The sequence below is a fragment of the Hyla sarda genome, chromosome 3, assembly GCF_029499605.1.
Source record: "Hyla sarda isolate aHylSar1 chromosome 3, aHylSar1.hap1, whole genome shotgun sequence".
Classification (NCBI taxonomy): domain Eukaryota; kingdom Metazoa; phylum Chordata; class Amphibia; order Anura; family Hylidae; genus Hyla; species Hyla sarda.
In genome coordinates this window covers 27,720,500-27,739,283 of record NC_079191.1, presented here as the reverse complement: position 1 = coordinate 27,739,283, position 18,784 = coordinate 27,720,500, and the positions used below count along the sequence as shown (strand labels likewise).

At 41.7% G+C, this 18,784-nt stretch overlaps 1 protein-coding gene across 1 annotated transcript in view; it reads left to right on the top strand.

Annotated features, from left to right (window-relative positions):
- LOC130360516 (cytochrome P450 2C5-like) overlaps positions 1-18,784 on the top strand; it is a 78,517-nt gene that overhangs the window by 1,456 nt on the left and 58,277 nt on the right. The window contains exons 2-3 of the mRNA XM_056563017.1: positions 712-868; positions 15,488-15,637. Coding sequence (XP_056418992.1) covers positions 712-868; positions 15,488-15,637 — 307 coding nt within the window. The remainder of the gene's footprint in view (positions 1-711; positions 869-15,487; positions 15,638-18,784) is intronic.

Below are 18,784 nucleotides of genomic sequence, written 5' to 3'. Positions count from 1 at the left end.
TTAGAGAAGGAACCAAATCTCTTAATATGGCTGTGTCTCTCACGGTATTGACTGATATTACAGCCCTAGATGGATTTAGCCATAGTCTCAGGTTTACGCACTGCCCTGGTCATCCAACAGGAACATCAAGATTGGACAGACTACTCCCACAGACCAGCAGACTTTCTGGAGATAGCCATAGTGAATGTAGATGATTGTAAAATTCAGTCGTGCCATGTCTGTGGCAGCCCAGGCAATGTAGCCAGAAATCTACCCCAACTGCCCCAAACTGACTGGGGGTAGTGTTTACACTAGACTGTAGACTGACTTGTGACAGTGTTTACACTAGACTGTAGACTGACTTGTGACAGTGTTTACACTAGACTGTAGACTGACTTGTGAGTGTTTACACTAGACTGTAGACTGACTTGTGACAGTGTTTACACTAGACTGTGGACTGACTTGTGACAGTGTTTACACTAGACTGCGGACTGACTTGTGACTGTTTACACTAGACTGCGGACTGACATGTGACAGTGTTTACACTAGACTATGGATTGTGAACCTGTAATGCAGTAGCAGCAGACATCCAGCTTGGAAAAGCTACCTTACAACTATGGCAGCTAGGGTTACTACTTTGAATATAAAGTATTAGATATTTCACCCAGGGGCCTCAACCAACCTGAATCCAGCCCGGAGCTTTATACTCCTATTATGACTTGTATTTTGCAGCTTGCTAAGAAGTACGGCCAAGTGTTCAGTATAAAGATAGGAGTCCAGAAGATGGTTGTGCTGTGGGGATATGACACCGTGAAAGAAGCTCTTCATGCAGAGGAGTTCTCTGACAGACCGTTTGTGCCTGTTTTGATGGACTATTCTAGAGGATATGGTAATATTTCTGTTATAGGATGGAAAGTTTAGCGTTTCTGGTTACACACATAAATAATTAGGACAGATGAGCTGGTTTCTAAGTTTCATAAATTTTGCTTATTTTCTACCAAGACAAAGGGAACATCATACGTCCCTAATGCGCTGTGGGTTTCAAGCTGCCGATCTGATGTTGTGTTTTTAAATGGGCACTGTCATGAAATCAAAAAATTGATATGTTGTAGTACTTAAGTACTACAACATATCTCTAATATACTTTCATAAAAAAAAAGTGATTTTAAAACAGTTTAAAATCACTTTTAAATTCGTCCATTAGGGGTCGCCCTCCTAGTGGCCGAATGTATTCTGCAGTGACGTCACTAATGAATTTCAACTCATTGAAGCCTGGCAATGAGTCAGAATTCATTCACTGCGGTGCTCGCTCCCGCCTGTCAATCAGACAGGCGGGAGCAAGTGCTTTGAAGGAAGTGGACGTGCCCAGGTTCCCTGGCCTCGCACGCCGGCCCCGGCTCCCGGTAAAATTAATGTTCTCAATGCTTATGCTTTTGCGGGGGGAGGGGGGGTAGTGGGTTTAGCGGCGCAGTGGGGCCAGGGGGGTTGCGGGCTGCACGGCGGGAGCGGGATGTGTGGCCATCACAGTGTTCACCTGTACAGTATGCCTCCAGTTGTTTCCCCACTACAACTCCCAGCATGCCCTGACAGCCAATAGATGTCAGGGCAAGCTGGGAGTTGTAGTGGGGAAACAGCTGGAGGGACACTGAATAGGTGAACTAAGGGGGAGGGGGAGTGAGTTGAGTGGCACGACGGGGCCGGGGGGGGGGGGATTTCGGGCTGCGCGGCGGGGAGCGGGATGTGCGGCCATCACGGTGTTCACCTATACAGTATGCCTCCAGTTGTTTCCCCACTACAACTCCCAGCATGCCCTGACAGCCAATAGATGTCAGGGCAAGCTGGGAGTTGCAGTGGGGAAACAGCTGGAGGCGCCTTGTATAGGTGAACTACGGGCGGAAGTGTCGGCCCCAGCAGGCATCAGTGACGTGGTGCCTGCTGGGGAAGTCTGCCTGGTAGTGAGCACACTACCAGGCAGACAGAAAGGCATTTTTAATATGTAAAAAAAAATAAAGACAGGGAGGGGGTTAGGGATACATGGGTAATAGGCAGGGACAGAAAAAAGAAAAAAAGTGATGGTGGGAGCTACCCTTTAAGCTATTTATTTATATTTATTAAATTTACAGTATTTGGGGGGAATTCATTATTGGTGTTAACCCTGGTTTTTGGGTGTTCATTCTTTTTCAATAAATATTGTGGTTGAAGTAAAAAAAAGCTGTCACTTTTGCAGAGGTAATTGGTTAACCAAATAAGACAATTTAAAATTGCCACACATTTTTGCTCAATCTTTTTCCAGCTAGAGTTGAGCAAGCCGCATCCGGCAAATCTGGTTTCAACACAAAATTAGGGAAAATGCAGCTCACTGGACTTTTGAACATTGTCAGGTTTGCTCACACAAACTTACCATCTTCCTGGGTTGGGCTCTATGTGCCGGCCTAGCAAGGAAAGAGCCTTTGGTTGTCTCGGAATTATGGGAGTTGTAGTTTTGCAACAACTGGAGCCTCCCTGTTTGGGAACACACTGCCAGAAAGAATCTGTTCACATTATAAATTTTTTACATTTTTTAAACAAAAATGCATGCTAAAAATGCATAATGTGAACAGACCCACAATTACCAACCTCTTTCCTTCTTCTTCTGTAGCTCCGCCTCTGGTGATATCATCATAAAAGGACAAGTATCATAATAAAAAACTTAAGTTTTCTAGATCGTGGCTGGGTCCGAGCACAGGGGTCCCCCGTGATCTCCTGTTTGGAGCCCCGGGTCTCCAGCACAGGAGTGATGTCCCGACCAACGCCTAATGCGGGAGCCGTCACACCCCCTCCATACAGCTCTATGGGAGAACCATTCGGCAATCCTTGGCTCACCCATAAAGCTTTATGGAGGGGGCATGGTGGCTCCCGCTTCGGGCAGGGGTCATGACACACTCCTGTACTGGAGACCCGGGGCACCAAACAGGAGACCGTGGGGGCCCCAGCGCTCGGACCCCCCCCACACAATTTAAAGCTTATACTTTTTTATTGATGATACTTGTCCTTTCATGGCAGGGTTACAGAAGGAAAGGCCACAGCAGGAACAAGGTTTATAAGTGGATCTTCTTCAGTATACAGGCAAGGCAGCATACTGTATACACCCACGTGTAATGTTCCCTTCTTATCCCTCTTGATAGAAAATATGCTGTTTTCCATTGTATTTTACACTGTAACTGTATTGCACCACCAAGGTGTTAATTAGTGCTGCTCAGTAGTGCTTGTTAACTCTTTCTTTGTTGGGACACCACAAAGTACTCACCCAGCAAAGTGCTACACTAAACTAGAGAGCTATTTAGTTCAATGATTTACTGTGACAAGAGTTAGGTTGCGCTGCACATCACATCAGCACAACTTAACTCTTTTTTATTGCCTATTTGTGGTGAACACTTTCTGAAAGATCAGCAAGCCCAGTGAGCCAAACTTTCGAAAAGTTTACTCATTTTTAACTCCAGCCCTAACCCCTCTTTGAAACTTGCTTAGATCTAAGTCATTTATAAGAGAATGGATATCTTTTTTGATAAATTTTATGGTAGTACGTATGACATATGCCCAGGAAATGGCAGGTAAAATAACTTGATTTACACAAACAATGATAAATTGAATATTATCTAAAAAGTTTCTCATCAACGACAATCCCTGTCATACTGGAATCATCTGACTCCTGGCACTTCCTGCCAATATCAACCATGGGATCATCAGATCCTCCCAGCAGCGAAGCCTCTGGCTTATTAACTGAAGTTTCAAGTGATCATGTGTCTTAGCACAAAAAAAAAAAAAAAAAAAAAGAAGATATTAACTCCTTCATTTACATTTTTTTTCCCCCGTCTGCTTTCAAGAGCCTTCATTTTTCAGAAATGGAGTTTGGTTTTTGTAGGACCAGTTATTCTTCTTCATGACATCCTTTATTTTACTGTACTGTGAAAAAATGATTTGCAGGATGAAATAAAAAATAACCGTGACCCTGCAGTTTTGGGGGGCTTAATTTTTTTATCTGCTTGCCCTGTATTAAAACTGAGACATTAAGGGCCCAATCACGCTACGTATTTTCCGAGCAAAATTCCTCCGAATATTTCAGCTTGGAAAGTATGGTGCAGCAGTCTCCCATTGTTCTCATGGGATTCTGTTGAACCATCCATGATACTTGACACCTCGTGATTGTGTGTGTGTGTCAGACAGACAATGCCTTATTTAATATGTGTTTTACACATTTGTGCTGTTTTCTGTTGTATTTTACACTGTAACTGCATTGTTCCAGAAATGACTGCGAGCAGTAGGGGGTTTGGTTTGAACTTTATGGACTCTTGTCTATTTTTCAACCTTACAAACTATGTAACTATATTGACATGTACATGCACTTAACAGGGGTCCACTTGGGGGAAGAAAGGAGCTTCTTCTCTACTTGGAGTAAGGAAGTGTAATCATTAGTCATATAAGGGCAGGAATCAGTGCAGATCTGAGAATGCCACAAACCACTGTTCCTTGGACCCTACACTTGAATAAGGGCTCAGGGAAGTCAGAGTGTCCAAGTCACAAGACACAGGCAGACTGTGTGTGTACAAAATAGGGACAAGCCAGAAGGCCAAAAAACGACAATGGCAGCACAGTACAAAATCAGAAGCAACAACAAACAAAGGTCAAGCAAAGTACAAAACTAGATGGTGAGAGGGGAGAACAGGTCACAGAAAAGCACAGAGTATAGAAACAATAATGAAGGGATCAATTCGCAATCACAGTTAGCTGAGCAGCTGACCAGTTTAAAACTGCTGCTGCCAGGAGGTGTGAATGCCTCTGCTGATTGTCCCAGTGCTCCCATCTCCAAATAGGTCAGGGAGGAAAGTGAAGAGTGGTCCTGCACCAAGCAGGACTGGTTGTCAGGGACAACATGAGACAAAGTCAACAGGGAACATTTTCATTTGCATTATCAAACCCACCCCATACACCCTTAAATGGCATAGGTCATTAATTAGTTGTATCGGAGTGATGTCTGGTGCTGGTCGCTGATGGCAGATATCAGATGCGTATAACACCTGGCACCCACCAGACAGGAAGGGGAAGATTTATCCAAATCTGTGTAGAGGAAGAGTGGTGCAGTTGCCCATAGCAACCAATAAGCTTGCTTCTTTCATTTTTTCATTTAAAAAAAAAAAACAAATGTAACAATCTGATTGGTTGTTATGAGCAACTGCCCAACTCTTCCTCTACACAGATTTTGATAAATGCCCCCCCCTAAGTTCCTGAGCCCATGCCATACCTTGCCACTTAACATATTACATACAAATGCACCAAATGTAGGAGAAACTGCCTAATCCAGACTGTAGACAATGTTAGTAAATCTGCCATAAGGGGTTATTCCAAGATTATCAGTTATCTCCTATTCATAGGAAATCTTCTGCAGTCCTATAGTCAGTGACTAGAGCAGTAATCAATAATGCATGCTGCTCCTTCATTCACTCAAGATGAACCTCTATCCTCCTGATCGGTGAGAGTCCCAGTGGTCGAACCCCTATCAATCAGGTATTTGATAGAGATGAGTGAATTGAATAGAATGAATCCAAATTTGTTACAAATTTCCTGAAAAATGTGATTTGTAATGAATCCGAATATCACCGCGATTCAATAAAACAGATTACTGAATTAAACTCCATTTAGTGCAGTCCAGGCTTGGGGGTATCTAAAATGGTGGCTACACGTGTGAGGACATGGGGCAAGGAACTCTGGGAAGGCGGGAAGTTGGGTAGGCAGGATTACTCTGAATCACATGTGGCATGCAGCCTATCAGCAGCCAGCCAGTCCTGTTATGTCACAGACCTATATATTTGGCAGCCATCGCTTCAGACAGCCATTGCTGGGATTTTTTCCTGAGAGTGCAGACAGTGTCTGCCTGTGTGTGTTACTAAGAAAAAAGATCTTTACAGCAGAAAATCAATTCACCTGAAGTCCACATCACTGCAGGCAGGCAGATAGACAGGGACAGTAGAGAGAGAGAGAGAGTGCACTTTATGTTGCAAGTGTACTGGGGTGTATTACTCTAAAGCTAATAGGGGACAGTTAGTGTGAGCACTAAAAGACCTAGTAACTTGCTTTTAATGCCTAATTCAGGCATAACCGTACTGGGCGTATTTTGCTATCCTAAGTGTAATATATACACACTCAGCGCTTTTACGTTTTTTCCTGTTAAACTCATAGGGGCCAGTGTTTGTTAAAGGTCATAAATACCTACACACCTGCTTTTAATGTCTAATTCAGGAGTAACTGTACTGGGGCCTATTTTCCTATAATAAGTTCACTCAGCTGTTGTACGTTGTTTTTTTTATCCTGTTAAACTCATAGGGGCCAGCTAGTGATAAAGGCCAGAAATACCTACTGCGATAAAGTGGCACAGAAAGGGGGGATTTCCTTTGCTCACTCTGGAGCAACCCTCCCCTGCGGCCTAATGAATGAGGCAGCAGAGAAGGGAGGAGTTTATAAGGGAGGGATTCAGTCTGATCTGGGCTCTCCCTTGGAAACAGTAGGTCGATGTAAGGGGGAGACAGAGGGCTCTGTTGGAAGCACACAGCAGGAGCTGTAAGTGGCCCAAGTGACAATGGGAACTGTGAGAAATCAGGTTGCAGGTGGCACATGTTTTAACTGGATGAGGGAAGCTCACCAGTTAGTAGTCAGGGCGTGCTTACATGTGTAGTCAGTGACCAGACGGTCCAGGCCTTTGTCTTGTTCCTGATTTACGTTTTGTTTTATTGGCAACCAGTGTAAATAAAGCTGGTGGGGTGTCAGGCTTGTATGCTGAACTGTTGTCTGGCGAGTTATTGTGAGGAAACCTATCCCTTGGCAAGTCACCAGGACGATCCCAGAGCTATCCCTGATAAGGACATCACGTTGATAAGGATATCATGTTGACAAGGGCAACCCATGGGCGAGTTGAAGAGGAGCCGTTGCTAGGAGCAACCCCCTTCAAGATTGCAAATTGGATGAGTCCAACATAGGAGTCCAAGCACAGAACAGAGTCTGTGGAGGAATGTTGCTAGGGGCAACAGATTAATATTTTTTTGGGGGAAAAGAGATGACATTGGCAGGCCATTGCTGGGGGGCAACCTATGTGGGCCACAACCGGTGGTTGCCAGGTCTCGTGAGTTGGTGGGAAGAATCCCACTGTGGGTGGACTTGGATGGTCGTAAGGTCGTTAGAGGTTTGTGTGGGACTTACGGGGAAAATTGTTCTGGGCAGAGACTTTCCATACTTTTGGGAGTTGTGGGAGGCCGAGAGTGCGCCAGAAATATTGCACCCAATGATTCCGGAAGTAGTAAAGACTGAGGTGTCTTTGCAGGACTGTGTGAATGATCTCGTATATTGTGTACCTATGCATGATAATAAGGTTTTTGTAGAAAAATGTATGATGATGTGTCCAGAGGTAAAAATTATATTCCCACCTCTAGCAGGAGAAAAGAAAACCTGTTTGAGCTGGCAATAGATGGTAACAAGGTGATGGTTTTGTTAGACCATAAAAGTGTAAGTCTGGTAAAGACCAGCTGCAGAAAGCCATACCCTGCTAAAGTCTCTAACAAGCTGGAATTTGGGGTTATAAAAAGTTGATGTATGTATTACTTCTCCTTATGGTTCTGTAGTTCACAAGGTTGCAATAGATCCTTCCATGGAGTATGAAGTAGTACTGGGGAAGGATTTTCCATTTTTCAGACAGTTGTGGGAAGATAGTCATGTGACTAGAGCAGGCACAGCTGATAGGCTCACAGCACTTAACTTGCACCACACAGCAGTGGAAAGTAACTCAGCAGAGGCTGAGGACAGGGAGTTTAAGCAAATCCTAGGTTTATGTCAGGTGGGAGTGTGCCAGACCACTAGGGGAGCTGAAGAGCACTCCGCAAGTCAAGCTACAGAGAGGGCTATGGAAAAGCCAAAGTTGTGGAAGAAAGGTCCAGTGGAGCTGGAAGCTGAATTTACAGTCACAGACGGGGACCTAAGTAAACAAGATGGAGAAGAGTCGCCTCAAGTGTCTGATAGAGGATCTGAGAATGACTCAGGGCCCGACGGCGAGAGTGAGGAGACCGCTGTCCGTAAAAGGTCTCGGAAACGACGAGCTGGCATGGGGAAGGAACTGGAGCAGATCCAGGTTTTGGACGAAACACTGCAGTTGGTTTCTATGAAGTTGTCAGAAACCGAAGAAAAGGTACAGTGTATGACAGAAGAAAGGGACAAAGTGCTTGCAGACTTCCAGAAAGAGCAGGAACAGAAGCGTCAACTGGCAGAAGTTGTCAGAAACCGAAGAAAAGGTACAATGTATGACAGAAGAAAGGGACAAAGTGCTTGCAGACTTCCAGAATGAGCAGGAACAGAAGCGTCAACTGGAAGAAGCTGTCAGAAACCGAAGAAAAGGTACAATGTATGACAGAAGAAAGGGACAAAGTGCTTGCAGACTTCCAGAATGAGCAGGAACAGAAGCCTCAACTGGAAAAAGTCACGGAGCTGCACAAAAGTGACATTGTGGCTCTGAAGGGTGCACTGTCCCGCTTCCAGAGTCTGGTGACCTGCCAGAAGAATAAAGTGGAGAGTCTGGCCAAGCAGGTTACCTTTCTGACCGAAGAAGTGAGTCTTCTGCACAGTGCATATCATGCTCTACGGTGTGACTAAAAGGCTAGGCTGGTTGCCATGGAGGAACTGGAGGGAGAGAAAGTGTTGAAAATGCACAATGTGCAGAGCCTGGAAGTGCAGAACAAAACGTGCAGAAGGTCCCACGTAGCTGCCTTGGTTTTGCTGGGAGCGCAACTCTACTTGCAAGAGTCTGTGCTGGCAGACAATGAGCAGTTGAGGAAACAATTGATGTCTTCGGAAGACACTATCAGGGACTTTACAGAGTTGCTTAATAGTGAGAGGATGAAGTCCGTTAAGCTCCAGCGTAAGCAGCGAAAATATAAAAAAAATTGAAGAGGACCGGAAAGTCCTAAAAGAGACCAGAGAACAAGTTATGTTGGAATTGGCTCACGAAAGGCTTCTGGGGCAGACGTTACTGGATACAGGGATGATTTCTCTGAATGTAAAAAAGTCCTCTGAAGCTAAAATTGAGGTAAAGCCCTGTAAGAAGCCCTCTGAAGCTAAGATTGAGGTGAAACTCGGTAAAAAGTCCTCTGAAGCTAAGATTGAGGTGAAGCCATGTAAAAAGTCCTCTGAAGCTAAGATTAAGGTGAAGTTTTGTAAAAGTCCTCTGAAGCTAAGATGGAGGTGAAGCTGTATGAGAAGTCCCCTGAAGCTAAGACTGAGCTGAAACCATGTGGGAAATCCTCTGATGTGAAGTCTGAGGTGAAACCCAGTGGTGAATCCCCTGAAGCCAAGACGTGTACGTGGTGGCTGGTGAGAGTGAGAAAGAAAAGTGTCAAGGTCTTCTGTGACTGTGGGACAAGAGTTGTCCAACAGGAAGGAAAGGCAGGTGAACTCTGCCTTTCAGGCACAGGTGCTCTATCCCAGTGGTCTGAGCAAAGGGGGGGGGGATATGTGATATAGTTGCAAGGAAAGGGTGGATTTCATTTGCTCACTCTGGAGCAACCCTCACCTGTGGCCTAATGAATGAGGCAGCAGAGAAGGGAGGTGTTTATAAGGGAGAGATTCAGTCTGATCTGGGCTCTCCCTTGGAAACAGTAGGTCGATGTAAGGGGGGAGACAGCGGGTTCTGTTGGAAGCACACAGCAGGAGCTGTGAGTGGCCCAAGTGACAGTGGGAACTGTGAGAAATCAGGTTGCAGGTGGCACATGTTTTAACTGGATGAGGGGAGCTCACCAGTTAGTAGTCAGAGCTTAGTAGTTAGGGATGCTTGCCAGCAGCGAGAGGCCTGAGCTGCCAGTATCAGCTAGTGGTCGTGTCTCGACCAGCAACCAATCTGTCATCATTGATTGGTTAACTCGATCATCCACTTCATCCCAAGTGACATCTGACACCCCCATTCAACAGTTGGTGGGTTGCATAGCAATTATTTGTTTAACCCCTTTCCTCTTTGGCGATTTTTCATTTTCGCACTTTTGTTTTTTCCTCATCACCTTTAAAAATCATAACCCTTTCAATTTTGCACCTAAAAATCCATGTAGTGACATCAGTCATTTTACCAAAAAATCTAAGGTGAAACGGAAAAAAAAATCATCGTGTGACAAAATGGAAGAAAAAAATGCCATTTTGTAATTTTTGGGGGCTTCCATTTCTCGATTTTTCGGTAATAATTACATCTTATCTTTATTCTGTAGGTCCATACGATTAAAATGATACCCTACTTAAATAGGTTTGATTTTGTATTACTTCTGAAAAAATCATAACTACATGCAGGAAAATTTACAGGTTTAAATTGTCCTCTTTTGACCCCTATAACTTTTTAATTTTTCCATGTACGGGGAGGTATGAGGGCTCATTTCATACGCCATGATCTGAAGTTTTTATCAGTACCATGCTTGTTTTGATCGGACTTTTTGATCGCTTTTTATAAAAAACTGTTATGGCATAAAAAGTGACCAAAACTACGCTATTTTGGACTTTGGAATTTTGTTACACGTACACCATATATGTTTATATTTATTTTTATTTACACATTTTTTTTTTATAGGAAAAGGGGGGTGATTCAAATTTTTATTAGGGAAAAGCTTAAAGGGGTACTCCCGTGGAAAACCTTTTTTTTAATCAACGGTGCCAGAAAGTTAAACAGATCTGTAAATTACTTCTATTAAAAAACCTTAATCCTTCCAGTACTTATCAGCTGCTGTATTTAGGGGCTGTATACTACAGAGGAAATGTTTTTCTTTTTGGATTCCTCTTATGTTATGACCACAGTGCTCTCTGCTGACCTCTGCTGTCCATTTTAGGAACTGTCCAGAGCAGGATATGTTTGCTATGGGGATTTTCTCCTGCTCTGGACAGTTCCTAAAATGGACAGCAGAGGTCAGCAGAGAGCACCGTGGTCGTGACATAAGAGATATCCAAAAAGAAAAACATTTCTTCTGTAGTATACAGCCCCTAAAAAGTACTGGAAGGATTAAGATTTTTTAATAGAAGTCATTTACAAGTCTAACGGAAAGTTTTACAAAAATCTAGAGACAGCCTTCTTACACCCAAACCCAATCCAACATTTTCGAACAGGTTATCGAAGCCTACGTTTACCACTACTTACAGTTTAGAATTTAATAGCATTAAGTCCATTATCAACAAATTTTTACCTATCCTATGTCAGGACACTATACTTAATAAATATTTAAAAAATGGCATACATTTTTCGAGTAGACGGGCCCCTAATTTAGGTAATCTTTTATCTCCGAGTGCTTTGCCACTTGTTTCTACTGCCGGTTCTCGTTCATGGATCAAGTTAAATGGATTTTTTAAATGCGGTTTACCTAGATGCGTTGTGTGTGTACATGCTGCCAAGACCTCTACGATTTCAATTCCCGATTCGAATTCTGTGCCGATTAAACAATTTATCAATTGTGAATCCACTCACGTTATATATAAAATAGACTGCAATAGCTGCAATGTATCTTACATTGGCAGCACCAAAAGAACTTTGAAAAAACATATCCAGGAACATCTTAGAGCTATCGGCAGCAGTTCTTACACTAACGCATCAAATGTCTCCAAACACTTTAAAAATGTTCACGATGGTAATGTAGCCCATTTTTCTTTTTCAGGTATTGAGATAGTTTGTTCACATGACAGAGGTGGAAACCGCATCAAATCATTACGCAATAGGGAAATCTTTTGGATTTACTCTTTGCGCACGTTTCAACCACACGGGTTAAATTTAAAATCTGATGTCATTCTCCACTACTAACTAATTTTAGGCTACCATTGATGCTTTGTACATATTATTATTCACTATATTTTTTAATGTTTTGGCAACCTTTGTTCCTCTAAACATACATTTTGTGTCTCCTTAAAATATACAGGTTTCATTTATATTGTTTGCACTTATTTTGTAACTAATGTTATAGGTGTTTAATGATTTATGAGTTTGTACCTGTTATGTTTAGCAGACGGGTATTTCTACTTTTGGAACATATAGGGTTAATCCCTGGCTCGTGAGCTAAAATTACTCTACTCACCTGTTCAATTAGTAGGTTGGGATTTATTCCCTCACCCCTCTGCTTCCCACCATCCATCTGATGAAAGGTCACATGACCTGAAACGCGTCATGCTTGGCGCTGATTCCTGGAATTTTAAATGTTTGTCTTACTGAAGTCTCTCCATGTTGAAGACTTTACGTGGTTCCAATAAAGGTGAAGTATCTTAATCGCTGGCATCTACCTACTTTCTTCATATCCTTGGAGTATTACATTGCCGTGCGGTGGCCGAGTGAGCTGACTACTTTCTCTACTTTGAGTCATTTACAAGTCTGTTTAACTTTCTGGCACCAGTTGATCTTAAAAAAAAAAATGTTTTCCACGGGAGTACCCCTTTAAATAATCTTTATTAACTTTGTTTTCACTTTTTTTGCAATGTTATAGCCCCCATAGGGGACTATAACATGCAGTACATTGATTCAATACAATGATCACTGCCATTGCAATGCAATGGCAGGGATCGGTTTTATTGGCAGTTGATTGCTCAAGCCTGGATTTCAGGCTTGGAGCAATCAATCTCCAATTGGACATACAGGAAAGAGGTAAGACACTCTCCTGTTGCGTTCTAGTTGATTGGGACATCACAGTTTTATCGCGTTGGTCCCGATCAGCCTGATTGAGGTGCCGGGAAGCTTTTACTTTCACTTTAGATGTGGCGATCAAAGAGTTAATGCTGGATATCAGCCCGATCGGTGATGTCCGGCATTAGCCGTGGGTCCTGGTTGCTTATAGCTATGGGGACCGACCTAGTATGATGCGCGCTCACCTGCTGAGCGAGCGTCATACCTCAGGAGCTGCTTATGGATGTTTATAAACATCCATATGCGGCAAGGGGTTAAATTATATTAAATATTATTTAAAAATGTACAAGTCACATGCAGATTACAGGCGTTTCTATTAGAATCACTGCCGCAGAGCATCTGAATATGGCAGCAGGGTCGGGAGATCATTTGGCGTCACAATTGAAGAGATTAAAGAGTTTTTTTTAATTTAATTTTAATTTAATTTCTTTAAATCCTTTTATGAGGACCCATTGGAGGGCATATCTGGTGCCAGCAGCCACAGTAATTACAGCTCCAAGTAGTGGAAGTGTTAAGATTTTTAAATAGAAGACAATTACAAATCTGGAAAAAATTGTTTTGAAACCAACTGGTGGTATCTCAGAGTTTTCCTTGTTAAACAACCTCACTCAGGTTTATGGAATGGACTGTTGCAGAAATTTCTACAACTTAAATTGCCCCCATTTAAATCCACCCTTGATGACCTTGTCACATATAATACTACCTCTTTTTTTTTATAGCACTTTTATCACAGAATTTAGTGTTTTTTTGAAGTTTGTATTTTTTGTTCTTGCATGTTTTGTAATCAGGGCTGTAGCTTCCATGAGGTGAGTGAGGTGATTGCCTCCAGTGCCCTGTTGAAGGGGGAGCAGCAGCTGGGGCTGAATTTGCCCTGGCCACTGCACCTGATTGCACAGGGAGTCCAGTGCACAATACACTGAAGCATTGAGTCCCAACCGGGTGCCAACTGGGGAAATATGGTGCAATTTTTATTTTATTTTTCCTGCCCAGGCCTGCGCACCTGTAAGTCACAGGCATGCAGGCTAGGCGGGAGGGAAGTCTGTATGCAGTGTCGGGACGGGTGGTGCTGCAGCTCCAATCCTCGTGTATCCTCCCTCTCCTGTGGAGCAGCTCTGGACTCTGATTTCTCCCTAATCCCTCAGCAGAATGCTGTGGATGTAGGGAAGGAGCAGGGGCGGCGCTGACAGAGGCCTACTCAGCTTCAGGTAGTGCACCCCCACCCTTCTTCTTTCACTCCTCTACACCTCTCTGTCACCCCTCATAACCTCTCTGTAACCCCTGGACACCCCTCTGTTAACCCGTACACCCCTCTGTCACCCATCTATACCCTTCTGTCATGCCTTTAAACCCCTCTGTCACCCCTGTACACCCCATGGTTACTCCGTATACCCCTCTATAACCCCCCTACACCCCTGTCACCCCTGTATGCCCCTCTGTCACCAATGTACACCCCTCTACACCCTTATCTCCCATGTACACCCCTCTGTCACTGTGTGTTGTAAGGTAGGAGGCATTGTGTGTGGGGAAGGCTGGAGGAATATGGGTAAGACAGGAGGCATTGTGTGTGCTTGTGGGGGGGGGGTGCTGGAGGCATTTGACTGAGGCTGTAAACATTCGAGGAGATTTATCAAAACCTGTGCAAAGGAAAAGTTGCCCATAGCAACCAATCAGATTACTTATTTCATTTTGCAGAGGCCTTGTTAAAAATGAAAGAAGCAAGCTATAGGTAACTGGGCAACTTTTCATCGGCACAGGTTTTGATAAATCTCCCCCCCTTGTGCGTTGTGTTTGGAAGAGCTTGGAGTCATTTGTGGGGAAAAGGGGAGGATAATGCTGGGAAAGTGCAGAGCCTAATATTAATATGTTTGTGTTGCCGGTTCTGCCCTGACAAGTTTTGTCTGGAACAGATTATCATGATGTCCTGGGCCAGAAGGGGATAAAAAAAAAGAAAAAGAGAATTACTCTGATCAGTGAATGTCATTTGTGAGTCGCTGCATAAAACCGTTCTGCAATCTACATAAGAAACATATATATTTTTTAAATATTCGGTAAGGGTGTCTGCAATTTTTATTTTCTAACTGGTGCCCCAAGCCAAAATGGGGAGTGCGCAATTTTCTCTTCTTGCCTCAGGAGCAAAAGAGCAAGCTACAGCTCTGTCTGTCATGCACATCATGTAACAATGTTTAGCACTTCTCTGATCGCTGTTATAAGAGCCTTGTAGTTTGCAGACTTTGTTTACAGACATTTTACAATTTATGAAAAGGGACTTGTAAATTTCATAATCACAATCATGATTTAACATTCTAATAGGCTATAGATAAACACTTATTCACATAAATAAAAAGCTTTGTAGGGTATATAGGATATGAAGAGTGATTTAGAAGTGACAATAAAATGAAGAAATTCCTAGAAAAACATCATAGGTATTTATAGCTATTAAAGCATTTAAATAAAGTGCTGATTTGACTCTAAGTAAGGTTTGTGTTTATAATGTGAAAGTGTCTAAAAAAATTTTCATGTTTCATTCAGGCTTCAGTTTTCAAGAACTTTTGCAGTTTGCAGACTTGTTTAAAGACGTTTTATAATTTATGAAAAGGGACTTTTAAATTTTTAAATAATATTTTATATAATTTCAATAATTAAGTGCTTTACATAAAAGCCAGGTACGAAGTCCAGAATGGAAGGTAACTCTTGTCACTACATTCTCAAATTTTAGTGTTGTGGCCCCTTTAGAATAATGTTGTTTTATACAGAATAAACAGATGATAAAAAGCACAGGTTTTACTCTTTCCATATATTTTTCAGGTCTTATTTTCTCTAGTGGACATAACGCTAAAGTCATGAGACGTTTCTCTCTTTCTACATTACGTGAGTTCGGTATGGGGAAAAAAACCATAGAAGACAAGATCAATGAGGAATCCAGTTGTTTAGTGCAGGCATTCAAATCCCATAACGGTAAGAAAATATTCTTATTAAACTGACACTTATGTGTGTACAGAGCTGTAATAAATTCATAAGCCAGTCATGTGAGATAAAAGAAGTGAGTAGAGTAACCGGTATGGACACTGCACACTGTGGATCTGAAGCTATATGCCCCACTCCTGAAGCTATACGCCCCCCCCCCCCCATGCCTCTTATGTGCAGAAAAGTAAATACAATAACGCTGCCTCCCATGTAAAAAAAAATATATAGACCTACTATAACACTTACTTCTATGTACAAGATATATAACTATTATAATACTGCTCGTATATACAAGAGCATAACTGCTATAAATCTGCCCCTATGTACAAGAATATAACTACCATAATACTGTTCCTACATACAAGAATATAACTACTATAATACTGCTTCTATGTACAAGAATAGAACTACTATAATACTGCTCCTATATACAAGAATATAACTACTATAATACTGCTCCTATATACAAGAATATAACTACTATAATACTGCTTCTATGTGCAAGAATATAATTACTATAACACTGCCCCCATATGTACAAGAATATAATTACTATAATACTGCCTCCCATACACAAGAATATAACTAATATTATACTGCCACTATGTACAGGAATATAACTACTATAATACTGATCCTATGTACAAGAATATAACTACTATAATACTGCTCCTATGTATAAGAATATAAGCACTATAATACAGCTCCTATTTCCAAGAATATAACAACTATAATACTGCCTCATATATACAAGAATATAACTACTATGATACTGCTCCTATATACAAGAATATAACTACTATAATACTGCCTCATGTATACAAGAATATAACTACTATAATACTGTCTCTTATATACAAGAATATAACTACTGTAATACTGCTCCTATATACAAGAATATAACTAATATAATACTGCCTCATATATACAAGAATATAACTACTATAATACTGCCTCCTCTTTACAAGTGTGAGGAAAAAGCAAAAAGGAGGGGTGCTCTCTCGTGTAGAATAAAAAAAAGCTGATGGACAACAAAGCACCCACTGCACCTGGAGTGATGTGATGACCTGCTGGGGTGGTCAGCAAAGACAGCACTTCACTTGGGTTGGGTGCGGTGTGGAGAGCGGTAAATGCAGTTGTGCAGCTCGAATTCCCCTATCCATATCCGCAAGGGTACGGAAATAATGGAGGCAGAAAGAAAAGTGAACGCAAAAATGGGGGTAGGAACGAGCGCTACTGCTGATAAGGAAAGAAATCAGGATGCCCCCCTGGCACTACACAGGCTACAGGACGTTATGCTTTAATTGTTTTGTGGACCTGAGAAAGGCACTTGCTAGTGCCAAAATGCATTGTCCTTTAACTTGAACTTCCATAAACTGTCCTGTGCTACTGTGGCATCCTGATTTCTTTCCTTAACAGCAGTAGTGCTCGTTCCTACCCCGATTTCTGTGTCGAGTTTCTTTCTGCCTCCTCTTTACAACAATATAGCTACTATAATACTGCTCCTATGTACAAGACTATAACTACTATAATACTTTTCCTATGTACAGGACTATAACTACTATAATACTGCTCCTATATACAAGAATATAGCTACTATAATACTGCCTCCTATATACAGGAATATAGCTACTATAATACTGCTCCTATATACAAGAATGTAACTACTATAATACTGCTCCTTTATACAAGAATATAACTACTATAATACTGCCTCCTATATACAGGAATATAGCTACTATAATACTGCTCCTATATACAAGAATGTAACTACTATAATACTGCTCCTATATACAAGAATATAACTACTATAATACTGCTCCTATATGCAAGAATATAACTACTATAATACTGCTCCTATATATAACACTATAACTACTATAATACTGCTCCTATATAAAAGAATATAACTACTATAATATTGCTCCTATATACAAAAATATAACTACTATTATACTGCTCCTATATACAAGAATATAACTACTGTAATACTGCTCCTATGTACAAGACAGTAACTACTATAATACTGCCTCCTATATACAGGAATATAACTACTATAATACTGCTCCCATATACAAGAATATAACTACTATGATGCTGCTCCTATGTACAAGAATATGACTACTATAATACTGTTCCTATATACAAGAATATAACTACTATAATACTGTCTCCTATGTACAAGAATATAACTACTATAATACTGCCTCCTATATACAAGAATATAACTACTATAATACTGCCCCTATATACAAGAATATAACTACTATAATACTGCTCCTATATACAAGAATATAACTACTATAATACTGCTCCTATATACAAGAATATAACTACTATAATACTGCTCCTATATACAAGAATATAACTACTATAACTACTATAATACTGCTCCTATGTACAAGAATATAACTACTATAATACTGCCCCTATATACAAGAATATAACTACTATAATACTGCCACCTATATACAAGATTATAACTACTATAATACTGCTCCTATATACAAGAATATAACTACTATAATACTGCCTCCTATATACAAGATTATAACTACTATAATACTGCTCCTATATACAAGAATATAACTACTATAATACTGTCTGCTATAAACAAGAATATAACTACTATAAAACTGTAGATGCAACAGGTGCGGCACAGCTCACTCGGTCGCCCCCCCCCCCCCCCCCCCGCTTACGGACAGGAACGGACCTCAGTCCATATAATCGTGGAAAGAAATGGGATTGTCCAGCGTCGGATATCAAGCAATGCGGTTTTTATTCAGCAGTAACAGTGGTTGATGACAAGGTGACGCGTTTCAGCCGCACTCAGCGGCCTTAGTCATACAAAACAATAGTGCAAGTGAGTTGCTTTTATGGAGGGGAAAATTGGGATCCGCCCTCATGGGAACCTTCCCAGGGCTTAACCCTTAAAAATCACAGGAACTATAAAAAATACAATAAAAACAACAAACCAACAAGGGTCAGCTTCAGTGAGACGGACGTGGATTCCATGTCAGGAATGGAGCCGGGTGAGATGTCCGTTCCACATACTCCAGAAGCAGCTTCTTCTCCTCTTCCACAGACCCGTAAAGCAAAGTCTGCAAAAAACGACGCCGGGGCCGTAAACATCATGGC